At 31.6% G+C, this 14,329-nt stretch overlaps 3 protein-coding genes across 10 annotated transcripts in view; 2 read left to right on the forward strand and 1 right to left on the reverse strand.

The window, feature by feature from the left end:
- LOC126871111 (serine-rich adhesin for platelets) overlaps window positions 1–7,500 on the forward strand; it is a 135,146-nt gene extending 127,646 nt beyond the window's left edge. For all 5 annotated transcript variants that reach the window (XM_050629547.1, XM_050629551.1, XM_050629549.1 and 2 more), the window contains 7 exons: window positions 1,085–1,185; window positions 2,153–2,469; window positions 2,703–3,074; window positions 3,165–3,527; window positions 3,633–3,846; window positions 3,940–4,182; window positions 4,271–7,500. In XM_050629547.1, the coding sequence (XP_050485504.1) occupies window positions 1,085–1,185; window positions 2,153–2,469; window positions 2,703–3,074; window positions 3,165–3,527; window positions 3,633–3,846; window positions 3,940–4,182; window positions 4,271–4,410 (1,750 nt within the window). In that variant the 3' untranslated portion in view covers window positions 4,411–7,500. The remainder of the gene's footprint in view (window positions 1–1,084; window positions 1,186–2,152; window positions 2,470–2,702; window positions 3,075–3,164; window positions 3,528–3,632; window positions 3,847–3,939; window positions 4,183–4,270) is intronic.
- Window positions 6,995–9,216, reverse strand: LOC126871115 (upstream stimulatory factor 1-like). The gene is made up of 4 exons (XM_050629558.1): window positions 9,088–9,216; window positions 8,410–8,788; window positions 8,179–8,331; window positions 6,995–7,871 (listed from the first exon to the last, which is right to left on the reverse strand). Exons 1-4 carry the CDS (start codon window positions 9,123–9,125, stop codon window positions 7,665–7,667), a joined length of 777 nt encoding a protein of 258 aa, XP_050485515.1. The 5' UTR covers window positions 9,126–9,216; the 3' UTR covers window positions 6,995–7,664.
- A 1,031-nt stretch (window positions 9,217–10,247) lies between these two features.
- Window positions 10,248–13,307, forward strand: LOC126871113 (chloride channel CLIC-like protein 1). Of its 4 annotated transcripts, none has more exons than XM_050629556.1 (10): window positions 10,248–10,770; window positions 10,891–10,989; window positions 11,080–11,163; window positions 11,221–11,359; window positions 11,436–11,663; window positions 11,744–11,890; window positions 11,966–12,071; window positions 12,142–12,300; window positions 12,374–12,538; window positions 12,709–13,062. In XM_050629556.1, exons 1-10 carry the CDS (start codon window positions 10,748–10,750, stop codon window positions 12,819–12,821), a joined length of 1,263 nt encoding a protein of 420 aa, XP_050485513.1. In that variant the 5' UTR covers window positions 10,248–10,747; the 3' UTR covers window positions 12,822–13,062. The 4 variants fall into 4 exon arrangements, with proteins under 4 accessions (XP_050485513.1, XP_050485511.1, XP_050485509.1 ...); XM_050629554.1 differs by having other exon boundaries at window positions 10,272–10,770; window positions 11,224–11,359; window positions 12,374–12,591; window positions 12,709–13,307; XM_050629552.1 differs by having other exon boundaries at window positions 10,274–10,770; window positions 12,374–12,591; window positions 12,709–13,307.
- Window positions 13,308–14,329: the final 1,022 nt, after the last annotated feature.

Below are 14,329 nucleotides of genomic sequence, written 5' to 3' on the forward strand. Positions count from 1 at the left end.
TTCTAACAAAAATCCAACTGGAATACAGTATTGTATACGTTGAAAGAGACGTGGGCTGTAACGTTTAAAATTGTTATATTTGTATTTCGGAATGTACACGGCGATTGCTTGGGTTTCAAATACTCGAGGATATATTATTCTCTCCGTTAGTCAACGAGTGCGTGAACGCAGGAAAAAAACATGGAAAAATCTAGGTGCTCCGTTTGTCACTTGTTTGAAAATCTAAATGGTCTATTTTTGAAAAAAAAAAACAGGCATTATCCTTGAACGATTCGCTGTTTCTTTTCCTCTTCTTTTTTTATTTATTTTTTTCTCTCCTCTTTTTTTTAAATTTTGTTCAATTCGAAAGGAATCATAGCATGACATTACGATATCATCAAAACAATCCCTTGAAAGATTATCCTTGACGAAATTTAAATTCTTTATTCTCGAACCTTTCCAGTAAATCGAGGGAGAATAGTGGTAGGTAGACGGGTATTATAACAAACCACTTTCTTTTAATTTTTCCTCGTAAAACAGTTGGTCTGTCACGCGTTACTATGTACGGAGTGGTTCTTTCGTACTCTCTCGATTATTTTTTTTATTTTTTTATGTAAAAGGATTTTCCATTTTTAATGCAGACTTTTATGGTAACGTGGTAGCGATAGAAGGTTCCACTTAAAGATCCTCATCTACTACTTAAACGTCTAAACTAAAAACGTCCAAAAATATGAATACAAATGTAAAACGTTAGCAATACACCACCAAGTTTAGGAGAAAGTAGCAAGATAATTTAAAATAGGTCTATAACAGAAAACTAAATTCAGTAAACAAAAAAAAGAAAGAAATACGAGACATTATCTACGAGCAGAAAGCGTTACTTTAAGAACGAAGAAACGAGCATTTTTTGAGGTAGGACAATTTACAGAACCACTCTGTATACACATGTATACCTTGTCGTATGTATATATATATATATTTACCTATTGTAATTCGTTGCTGAATGTTGTATCGATGCTTCTACGTAAACACAAAGCTTGTTGATCCTTTTCCGACCATGTGCAGTTTAAAAGAAAAATTAATGACGATCTTATTCTGGTCCCAGTAACGCGAAAGGGAGGAGTTCTCGGACAAATTTGAGGCGTTCACTTAGTCAACCACTGGGTATCAATCAGCTATCACCCTTGATGCGCACCAAAACTGCAGGTAATGCTAACACTTGTCAAATTAAAATCGAACCTTACTTGTTGATATTGTTTGAGTTTTAACGTAGACCACATACTTTCCTTTCTTTCCTTCCAAGCAAATAAGTAATCTTTTCTTTCACGTTATACACTTTGATTGAACTGCAAACTGTTATAGTTACACGTTAACACACTGACATGCCGTCACGTTTAACATTGAATTTTTGAATTTTGAAGATACGGATATCGATACTATTTTTTAAAAAATACGTGATCATTTATATTTTTTCTTTTTCGGGGAGGAGCACATTGCTTGTTTGCTTGGTACGAAAGCACACTGGTAGCCAACCCGTTGACGAAGATTAGTGCACACTTTCTCTACTCCAGTGATATCCAGTTTCTCTCTAGATCACTATTTCCGGCAGTGCTCTAAGTTAGCATGGCACCCTTTGTAAAAATCTCAAAGCCGTCGTAACAAAATGCACCTGTAAGAAGAGTTCTTAACAGTAAGGAATGCGGAACACTCCTGTATTAAACGTGTTGATATCTTCGTTCTGTAAGGATTGCTTTCTGTGAATACGCTTATGTTTGCAAGGTGCAGTAGAAATTAACCACCCTTAGAGAGTTTCACGAAACATTTCGATAATTAAGAGAAATGAATTTCATCTTCTTTTTTACCGAAAATATTCAAGAAATATTTCCACGCGTACTATGTTTCGTAAAGCTCTACGAGAAGACTAATTACTCACATGAAACGTGATAAACGATTTTTTAATCTTTTGCTGCCAACACCAGCAAGCCTGCGATGGATACCTACACAGGGTGATTTTTTGTATACGATTGTTCTCTCGTGTTAACAGATTTAAGCAACAAAACGAAAGCAAAACAATACTGACACATTGACAGATACAAAATACAAATGATCCTCGGATCTCGACTCGTTTTTTTCTTTTCACGATAAAGACAAGAGTCGTTTTGTTTAAAATCAGGCGCGAGGTTGCCCGGTGGAAACGTCCTGTCTGAGGACGAACAAGATGGAAGAGGCGGAACGTCCGACGATGAAATGATGTCTGATTCGGAATCCTCCATCGCCTCTTTGACGGACAGAAAGAAATCCTTCGAGCAGACGATGGACGAAGAAGTTGTAATCCTGGCTGAAGCTGTTTGGGACCACGTGGCGATGGAACCAGAGGAGCTAGCTTTTCGCGCTGGCGATGTAATCGAAGTTTTGGACAACCTGGACAAAGACTGGTGGTGGGGCAGTTGTAGAGGAGAACATGGCTGGTTCCCGGCTGCATTTGTTAGGGTATGTGACCAATTTTTCTTAAGATTTTTACACTAAAAATATCAGAAATTTCGATTAATATAATATTTCTCACTTTAAAGCAATCACTACTATTTTAGCCGAAATAAAAAATAAAGCAAAATTTTACAAGTAATTATGTATACTTATTAGCGAAAGTTATGACTTTTATCGATTCATTCATGAATCAAAATGACTGTGGAATTGCAATGAATTGTATTGAACTTTGTCTTCAGTTACGCGTAAGCCAAGAAGATACTGTCGAGGATTGTTTGGCGGCGATGGCCTCTGGAGGCGCGTCAAATTCGCAACTAAGAAGACGTACCAGTGTTTCGCTGTTATCAAATGAACAAGTCAGAACGAGCGTAGTTCGTGAACTAGTTCAAACCGAAAGGGATTTCGTTAAAATACTGAGGGATGTTGCGGAGGGTTACATAGCCGAATGTCGACGGCGCACGGATATGTTTACAGACGAGCAGATAGAAACGATTTTCATCAATCTCGAGGAACTGTTGGACTTCCAATCTGAATTTTTGAAGGATCTGGAAACTAGAATCGACTGGAGTGCTCCGTACAAGAGCTGCGTCGGTGAATGTTTTCTAAATCATGTAAGGACATCAAAATTATTTAATATCCATTAGATATTTCTTTCAATAACAATGTTTGCTTTAATTTTATGATATTAAAAATTGTTTCAGAGAGCGGGATTTCGTATGTATTCGGAGTACTGCAACAGTCATCCGATGGCTACCGCCACTTTACAGGAGTTATACCAACATAATCGTTATAGCAAGTTCTTCGAAGCCTGCAGGTTAATGAGAGGGCTGATAGAAATTCCTTTGGACGGATATTTATTGACACCAGTGCAACGGATATGCAAGTATCCACTCCAATTGGCAGAATTACTGAAATATACGAAAACCGATCATCCAGATTACCATAAGATTCAGGAAGCTCTAGAAGCGATGCGAGATGTTGCGGTTTTGATTAACGAAAGAAAGAGACGGATGGAGAGCCTAGAAAAACTTGCTGCATGGCAACTAAGGGTGGAAGGATGGGAGGTAGGAATCCTAGAGAGATAATGAAATTTATTTGTATAATATTATTTCGAAGCCCTCACTTATTTCGATGGTGTTATACTTTAATATCTTTTATTCATACTATAGGGTGAAGATCTCATAGAAGTTTCGTCGCAATTAATTTATCAAGGAGAAGCTGTGAGAGTTACTACCGGCATGTGGACAAATAATATCACACTTTTCCTATTCGACCACCAGTTAGTGTATTGTAAGAAGGATATCTTAAAGCGAAATACCTATGTGTACAAAGGACGAATTTATCTCGACACGAGTGAAGTGATCGATGTTCCCGATGGGAAAGGTAAATTTTCAAACCGTGTGTCATTAATACATCATCTAATTCTAGTTTTATTTTTAATATTTCAATCGTAAATTGTTAATGGTTTGTTCACAGACCACCAACTAGGTGTAACAGTAAGGCATTGTTTGAAAGTATACAGTTGTGTTCGAGATAAGTGGTTGTTATTCTGCTGTCGCACAGCGGAAGAAAAGCGTCGATGGTTGGCAGCCATGGCCGAGGAAAGGAGACTGGTTGCTCAGGACAGAAATGACGGATTGGAGTTCCCTGCTGCGGCCAGGCAATTGGCTAGGATCGCAGCAACGAGACAGCAGAACAGACCGCCAATTAAACCTCGCAGTACGTAAAATAATTATTGTCTGAGCCTTTACAATAAGTACTTTAAACTTATGATATTATTACAATTGTCTGGATTGAATAATTACAGACAAAACGTACAAAAGAGAGTCGGCTTACGAAATGCCTACAATGGTTGGGCAAGCCACCACAAACTCGTTAGGACGTAAAGTTGGCACTTGGTTCACATTCGGTAGCAGCAAGAAAAACACGCGACTTCAGCCGTCCTGAGACAGGCCTACCTTCGTACCATACATTGACTTGTGAAAGTCTGACAAGAAGCGCTTAATCGTTGCTTCGCAACCGTGATTCACAAATTACTTGTCGTTCAAAAAACATTTCTCAGAAAATTTCTTCACATCGAGATTTATTCGGATTTTCTTCAATGTTTCGACATTTAAGAATATTTGAATAAACAAACGGACATCGTATTCGTTTTAATCTGTACGAAAGCAAACGATAACAAGCGCTTGTCACGTGTATGGAACGAAGGTATTTTATTTATCTAATCGTTAAGTTTTATCTCTTAGTCGTTGTCGATTCAACAATATCGGTACGTCCTGTTAAAAGGGTAAGCAAAACGCTACGATTTTCGTCGGTCCGAATGTAGTTATTCTCGTTTAATTTAAATCACACGCAGTTCGATAAAAAGGAAGTATAACTTTGTCGATATCGTTAGCGATATTTATTTCACTGCCTCGAAGAGGATTCTTCTAGATTCTATGCTCTGTCGTCTTACAATCACACAGATCACTGCAATCACGGAGTGACAAGGTATTATCACTTAGTTGTTTTCAGAAAAATGATAACCGTTGTTTGTTCAAAGTATAACCGCAAGAAATATTACTAATTAAGCGTAATTATAAATTCATATAAGCAACGTTTAGACGAAACGAACAATATTACAAAATGGAAAAGAATAACGTGCGGAAAGTCTGAACTTATTAAAGGCAAAGCGATAAGTATTGAGGCGGGACGAAATAGAAAATATTATTGAAGAAAAAAAGCTTGCATAAACTAAAAAAATGAATGCACTTACTATTAGATATATATGAATATTATGCGTAAAGCCGATAGCGAGCTTTTGCGGTACTAAAGAGAAAGTACTAGTCACTCTTATCACGGAATCACATAAAACACCAGTGATAAAACTTTAGCATTATCGGAATGCAACCGCTTGTACGTTGTAAGCAATGAATGGATTAGCAGTGGCCACGTGTTTTTTATGGTAATAAAGACTGATTGAGAAATGCTTGAGCAAATAGGTACGGAGAGTAGCACTGAGAGAAAAATATAGTCAAAGCGTAACAGAATTTCGCTAAAAGTAGATATATTTATTACTGCAGAATGAAAGACCTTCCACCTGCATTATTGGTTTGATAACCACTTAGATAGTCTCCTCTAGTACGCACATTGAAATAAAGAGAAACAACGTTGACACAAATATCATACTTTGAAATTTTCTCTCAGTGAAGCAAAACGTATCACAGTACATAGTATCATAAAAAAAGAAAAGAATCTTAACTTGTTTCACGATACGCCCTTTTACTGCCTAAAATTATCGTCATTTCATCTAAAGCAGTAAACCATAATACTCATCGTAGTTTGTACGAAGATTTTAAATTTTTGGTAAATGGACGAAGAATTATATTTCTACGTCGAATATGGAGCGACAGTATTAATGATATAGGTACCACCTAAACATGTAAATACTCGCATATCAAGCTTGTTTTCTACTGCTGCTGTAGCAGTTTCTAAACGGAAAAAAATCATCTGAGATATCTTTCAAGTTTTTCTACTCTTGTACAGAAAAATGTTACGAGAATATTACGATGAAAGCCAGTCAGCAAAAACCTCTGTGTTTTGTATGTAAAAAATAATGGAAACGTGCACACTGTAATTCTTCATCGAGTACAATTCAATTAACGTTTCAAAAAAGCTGATCCATCAATTGTGAAAGTTTTTAACACTGCCAATATGTTTACTAAATATTTTTTTTGTTCGTTTCTGACACTTTTCATCGTCTTAATGCATATATATTTTTCGAAATATACGTTCATAAAAAAAAATAATTGTTATTCTATCTTCGATCGCAATTTTGCAGAAAAAAAGAAGAAAATACTTGTGAAACATAAACAATACACAGAAGTATATTTTTGCTTATTTCCTGGCATTGTATTTACTATATGACGAGGACAATATGATGACAAAATGAAAGAGAAAGATTCCTACTCAACTGTACAGAAACCATTAACCATTGATGTTTAGACTAGAAGCGATACATTTGTTGCTGAACCTAATTCATTTAAGAGTTATTTTTATAGGACAAATTTATTTGTTCGAGCGCAATTTCTCTGTAAGCATTGTTATATAAGGCCAACTATAATGGCCAATGTGACTAAACATAAGGAGAGAAATATCACATGTTAATTATAAACGCTGAAACGATAATATCGCATATTGCACAATTTAGAACTTTCCATTCATTGAATTTTACTAACATCAATAAAGAAATAAAACTTCTGTAAATTATCAGAGTAATACTACAAATATTCGCAAGATACATTAGTTACAAAATAAAAAAAAAGAAGTTTCAACATAGCAATGGTTTATTCTTTACATTGACTATATCTTGTTAAAGACGCGTAAAGTAATTAATAATTCAATATATATCCTTTCTATAGTTAGGAATTAATAAATTTGTATTGTTACTCTGAAAATACTAAAACAGACTTTGCACAAACGTCAAAATGATGTGCTTTGAAGCAATAATATTACTAGGCGTTACAGTAATAACAGTTTAGGCTGTTGCATATGTATGTGAATGCATATATTTTCCCTTATATTTAACATAAATAGTTGCGCGTGCATATTGATGATTGCCATATTTTATAATTGTGCGTTATTAATATGCACGTGAACGTTCCATTTTCGAAAATTTGAAAAAAAAAAACTGATACAATAATGTATCGCTTTGTTTCATGTAAATAATTAGGTATTGTACTTTATAAGTGTAAATATTGTAGAACTCTTCGTTAGCGCAAACTTCAACATGTTCTAGGCCATAAGGAACTTTAAAATCGAATGACATATAAATTTTGGATAAAGATTAATTATTGATTAATAGCACAATGTTTTGTATATTTGTATATTTAATTTAATGATTTAATAATAAATTACCCTTTTTGCTCGATTGTTCACGTTATAAATAATTATCGTTTATGATATGTACAGTTGAAATTACATAATGTTTACAATTGTTTTCAAAATATAAATATATACTCAGTTAAATATATGTAAATAAACATTTTATAATTACTACATCATTATTATTTTATTGCACTGAATTATATATATGTCCTACACATTACTTTTCACAAGTACTATTAAAGGTAGTATACTTTAGATAAAATCATACTCAAGGAAAAGATATTTAATAAAAAAAGACCACATCTATTACTATTTATTATATGTATTCATGAAAATTAGGTACCTAGTATGTATGTAGTACTTTTTGCAATTTGAGCTTTTAATTCAGAATTCTCTTTCCTCAACTGATTTACCACTTGCCTTAGGGTTCTAGCTTCTTCTAACAATTGAGCATTTTCATCTAAACTTTGTGAGAAACTTTCTTGAACATCTCGTAATTCTGTAATGTACTGGCATGCCCTTGCTAGAATTCCTCCTTTACTCTGTAAACATAAAACATCAATATATATTAGACATACATATGTCTTTTACAACAACGCATCTTTATAGAAAGATGAAACCTAATCTGTCGAACGTTGTGATTTATAGTTTGATAGAACAAAATGGATTATACACAATTCGATAAAATAATATAAAACAGAAAATGTTGTACATCCTTTATTTCCTTATAAAACAAAAAGACCTATCGGACGACCTAATACTTTGAACTAAAATACCATAAAAATAATAAAAAAAAACCAGTGCATGATGTATAGGACTTAGATGTATAAAAAATATGTACTATATTACCTGTAACTCAAAATTGGTTTTTACATCTCCATCTCCTGTTGAACTTTGTTCACACTCAGGTAAGAGCTTCCCCAATTTTGAAATCCAATTATTAATTTTATCCCTACGGCGTCTTTCAACTTCATTATGTGTTACCCTTCTTCTTTCATCTCTCTATATGATATTATATAGAGTAATAATTAATATCATTCAGCAATTTCAATTAGATATAAATCACATAAAATATTCTACCTTTTTAATGGTAGTAAGGATATTTTGTGGATTATCTATTTGAAGTTTAACACGTGGTGCAACTGTTCTTGTAGTTTCTGAGGTAACTACTTCATTACTATTACTAAGTACATAGAACTGACCATTTATAGGTGATGTCAAGACTTGAACTGTATTATTTATAGGTGCAGCTATTGATAATTCAGTGTTATTTGTATGATTATCACCAACTTGTACCACACGGTACGCCACTGCATTATCATTTCTATTTACTTCACATAATTGATACTGAATATTATCTTCTTCTGTTACTGTTTCTATTTCTGTGTCGCAATCTATTATTTCTGCTTCTTCTAAAACTACGCCGACATTGTCATTGCTAATTGTATTTTCATCCACACTATAAAACATTATATACTTACAAAAGCATACACGGAAAAATGTGGTATGAAATAACCTTATACGTCAGACATTTGTTTTCCAATTTTCATATGGTATAAAAATATACATTTGATTTTACGAAACATAAATATAAATTCATATGTTTAAAAAAAAATAAATTATTTTACATATCTTTTTTAAGTTCATAGAAATCAACAGAAACATTCTATTAAGAATATGTCATTATTTTATTTTTATGATTATATTATGGTAAAAAAAAAACATTTTACAAAATTATAAAATCAATAAAAAGCATACCTTTCATCAATATTGCCAAAATGATTTAATACTTCCATTGTAATATTCAGATTAAATTACCTTGAATCAAAACTTTATCCACATAAGAATGCACTACATTGCACTTGCACTGCAATCTATTTACTGTAGGCAATGCGTCACAAATCAAAAAATTATATAGATAAAATAACGTATTTTAAATATTAAATATTTAAATGTATAAAAATATTAATATGTTATCATATTTAATACAAAGTGCCAAATTCTTATAATAAAAGTATAACATCTAAAAAATAATTGTACTCAAACTATTTAAATAATATTTTTATAAGTAATTTTATTGACTATCTAGTTATAAAAGTGTAAGATACATTTCTCTTTAACATTTTTTATATAATGATTCAAATATTATAATATCATAATATTAATGAATAAATATTTAGAATATTTATAGAATTTTTGCACGATTAATTATAGGCAATAAAGGAATAATGGGAATAAATTAATATGTAGTAGTTATGATTTATCAGTTATGATTAAAACCAAATATAGTATCGTATGTTCAAAATTGGCACGTTTAATAGTAATTTTTTGTTTACTTCCCTGCTTAAATGCACTGATAATGTGCAATGTTAGGGAAAGATTAAATACCATATTTTAAACTCGGCCATTAATAGTAAAATATATTATTAAAAAATGAAGTATATGTAATGTATATGGTATATATAACAAAGTCTTTATACAGTAAAAAAATAAAGTAATATTTGTGGCATCGTTTTCAATGTTATTCTGTATTCACCGTATATAAATTGATTATATTGATTTTTAGATTTACATGTTGTATAACAAAAAAGTCTAAAGAATACTTAGATTGAAATGAGATTGCGAAGTTTTTTCATGTATGTTGCAAGTACAATATAATGTCGTAGCATATTAAATGATTTAACTTCGGTTTGTCGGATATAAAATTACTTGTTCTTTTTTATTTGTTACTTAATGATTTTCAACGCGTAGGATTCAAAAATGCAAACCTGAACTTTAGAAATCCAACGGTTCAAAAATTATGCATATGTAAGATACGCATTTTTACTGTATTTTACAGGTTAGCACGATGCCATATTACTCTTATCAATCATTTGATTGGTCGATACAAATGAGCATTGAATTAAACTTCGCCAAATATTAGCTTGTATTCTCGTAGAGGATAGAATGAAATTGAATCTAATCCGATATTTACGAAAATCAAAATCCCGCCGTAAAATGGCCGGTACTCATGTATATTTGTGTGCAGCCAGCGATTCTACTCATTGAACGAATGATGGATTGGAGCCACCATGGTGTCAGAGTAACGCGTGAAATACGTTAAAAATGTTACATACGCATAACTTTTAAACCATTAGATTCTTAAAATTAAGACTTGTGTTTTTGGATTTTACGCGCCAAAGACATTAAATGACAAACAAAAAAGGCAATAATTTCATGTTTGATAAATTAAAGTTCATCATATTTTTATACGTTTTCATATGTGGTGGTGTTTTTATGTTACCCTAGTATGGTATCACTGCTCCATGTGTGTGATTTACCGAATTTTGTGATTTAAATTCAACCACTTGTTGTAAATATAAATTTAATATATTAATCATGCTTCATTAAAATATGAATCTTTGATATACATGTGTGCATGCAGAGTACATTCGATAAAAGGTAAAAGATAGGTTACGAGACAATTGACGCACCAATATTTTTAGAACTGCGTTTTCAGTGAACTGATACACGACACGAACTGGTGAAAATATTGTGTTTAACATTTTTATTTTTCTTTAGAATGAAGCCTCCAAACGAATTTATTTTCTTATTGATTCATATCTTTGCAATCATCTTAATTGTACATTGTGAAGATGAAAACTACTTTGAAAATATAGAGTAAGAATATTAATAAGTTCTTTTTACATCTAAAATTAGGAGAAATTTATATTATTATATGTATAAATTAAACAATACATAATTTTACAGGAACTCAGAAGAACTAATAGATCCATATTCATTTTTTTATGATAAGCACAGTAAAACAATGGATAAAGAAATAAACATGGACATGTATGTATAAAATGTATATTCAGTTGTTGTAAATGCTATAAGTATTAACTTTTTCAGTAGAAAAGATATGGTACAAGAAATCACCAAAGCTGAAAACAAGTTGGAACCTCTTGAACATGAAAATAATTATAGTAGCCACGAGGCGATCTTTTATAAGCGTCTTATTAATCTATTATTATCAAATATTCGCATAGAGGTAAAAGGCTAATATTATTTATGGTGTAATTTCTCAAACATGTTCAAGAAGAATGTATTTTGCTTTTTGGAAACAGAATGAGAATGAAGTATCAATAACAGGAATATTAGAGATTGAGGTATCCCATTCTCAAATGGAAATACTTAGAAATTTTCAAATTCATAAAACATCTTTAAGAGAAATTGATGAAATTCTGAGTAATATAATACAGGAACCTCGATATAATTATATGTTTGAAGCTGTACATATATTTGATGTATTGCACAAAGGTTTTGGCACAATACTTAAAACAGTACAAGAATATGTAAGAATATTGGTTTTGTTTAATTATATTTGTGGTTTATATATTTATACGAAAAGAATTTTATTGATTTAATATTTTAGCCAGATGGAGCTATAATCTTATTTACAATGATAGTGGCTTGTTTGACATTTAAAATGATGAGACGTAGCCAAAGATTTCCTATTTTGTGTATTATACAAATTATATTCATATTGAGCTTTTTTATGACTTGGTGGCAGCTTATAAAGGTAAATAACATTAACTTATAATTTTATTTTAGTTTTAAAAGAATATTATTTCTTAAGTATATTTGTTCTTTTAAGGAAGCCGAAATTAAGTCTGTTGCTGCACAAATGAAATTTTCAGACATACCAATTTCGTGTCAACCCGATAAGATGAATTTGTGGCACAAGTTTATTTCATTCTTTTGTAAGTATATATTATTTTGGTACATTGAAAAATGCTCTGGAAGGTTACTGTCATCTTTCTATCGTTGTAGCTAAGGATGATTGTGAGCAATATTATGAAACAGTAATGTCTAATCCAAAACTAAAAATTACACCTGCATTTGCATTATCACATTTTATTACTACCGTTGTTCTTCATCCAGTTACGCACATAGGAACTGTTATATCTGGCTTTATAAATAATGCTACAGGTAATTGATAAGTTTTATTCATAGTTACATCCTAATAATTCAGTTGATTTAATAATTTCATTTAATCTTTTAGATAATCTACCTTGGACATATGGATGGATAATAAAATGTATGCTGTACATATGTATAGGTTTTGTTATAATAATGATACCATTCTTTCTGTCTGGAGCATCATTTAATTTAGGCCTAGGACCATTATTAAGATTTGGAATTAGCCATGAGAGAAAAAATGGAAAAGGTAATTCATTACACAGTCTAGAAAACCGAGAACCTGTACAGATAATTCTTAAGGTAATATATAATTTCCTTTGTTTTATTTGGAATGTTTTTGTTTTTAACTAAATTTATCCCAGATTTAATTGTAAATCTTTTGTATGTAGTTGTTTAAAAACTCGAAACTTTTTTTAGGTAACTCATGGTACCAACGTACCGCAAATAGAAGATGTTCCGAAAGTCAAGCAATCGAACGCCTTACCAGCTTTAAAAGATTATTGCGCAGAAGAAACTATTGTGACAGATAGTGATATTCGGGAAAATTTCGATGATTTATGTCGCGGTGATACGATACAGAACAGTAAATTATCGAATAATCATAATGAAGAAAAATTAGATGCAATAATAGGAGAAAATAAGGATGGTAGAGGGGATGGTTAATAATTTATTGATTACTTGTTTCGTGATATATATAAACTGTTAATTTCTAATGTACTCAATCAAGTAAATATTTCATTACATAAAACTTAATGTTACTTATTGTTAATACTTAAATTAATAATTAACGAATCCAAAATGTCAATTTTATAACTGTATTTGACAGCTTGTGACCTATAAAGTATTGTTTCAGTATTGTTTATATTTATTTTGTTTGTAGTTGGATTGTGATTATATCATATTGTATAAGGAAGACGATATTTAATATTTTTACAATATGCTGTAACAATGTTCATATTATGTGATTCCAGTGCTTTAATATTTCCAATATTTAAATACACGTACTTTTATAAACATGCAATGTTCGTTTAATACAATATGCAAATTCTATATAATTTAATAGAATTATTTCGCAAGCAGAAATACGGGTACTAATGTGAATTCAGCCTAATGAATAGGAACGAAGAATTCACTAAACGTATATATCCTATTTCTACGATGAGCTGAATTTTTTGTATTTATTTTAAAACGTATTTGTGTGGAAACTATGTTGAATATACGTACATAACAAGCGCAGATGTTGGTGATGTAGCCGGAATAACGATTAGGAGAAGTGGTAGGTGACGACGATCCCGCAAAACTAAGTTCTGTGTTCGTAATTAATTCTATTTATGCAAATCAGCGCGTTCGTCTCTACACACACAGCACAGTTTCAAAACAACTTGTCATCTCATACGTACTTCGTCAAGAATCTAATTAAATTTCAACATTATGTTCGAAAATTATCGTTAAATTTAATTATGATAATATATATAATTTAAAAATTGAAGTTCGAAACTGCAAAAATTAAATTTTTACACTGTATCACTTGCAACTTTTCGGATGTTTAAATAGTTTTGTTTAAGAAAACAAATTTGATTAGCGTAAACCAAAGGTGTGAAGCTTGTCTATCAGATCGAAAAAAAATTTGTAAGAACTGGTCAATCAAAATATTTAGAATGGCTCGATTGAACGAAGCAACGGCTAAAGAACTTTTTCAAATTGTGTATAGGTCCATGAACAGCAGGTGTGTTTATAGGTAACAAAGAGCGATATGTATTTAGGGCAGAGGGTTGGGTTTCATAGGGCCATAGATGCATTACATGCTCGAGATGATGTCTAAGAGAACCGAGACTGGTACGCGTATGCCGACGTGTTTGACCCTTAGTTCTGTTTCCGCAAACCATCGTCCTTTATCTGACGTATATTATGCTTGTTCCAAAATGTTTGTACCTTTGTGCGCGTTCGGCGTTTTGTCATGAATTTACACATCTAAATATTCTCAAGATTATTTGAAGGTTTCTTCTTTAGTTACTTTTATAATTAAAAATTAAAAAAA

This window comes from Bombus huntii, chromosome 11, assembly GCF_024542735.1.
Source record: "Bombus huntii isolate Logan2020A chromosome 11, iyBomHunt1.1, whole genome shotgun sequence".
In the NCBI taxonomy this organism is placed as follows: domain Eukaryota; kingdom Metazoa; phylum Arthropoda; class Insecta; order Hymenoptera; family Apidae; genus Bombus; species Bombus huntii.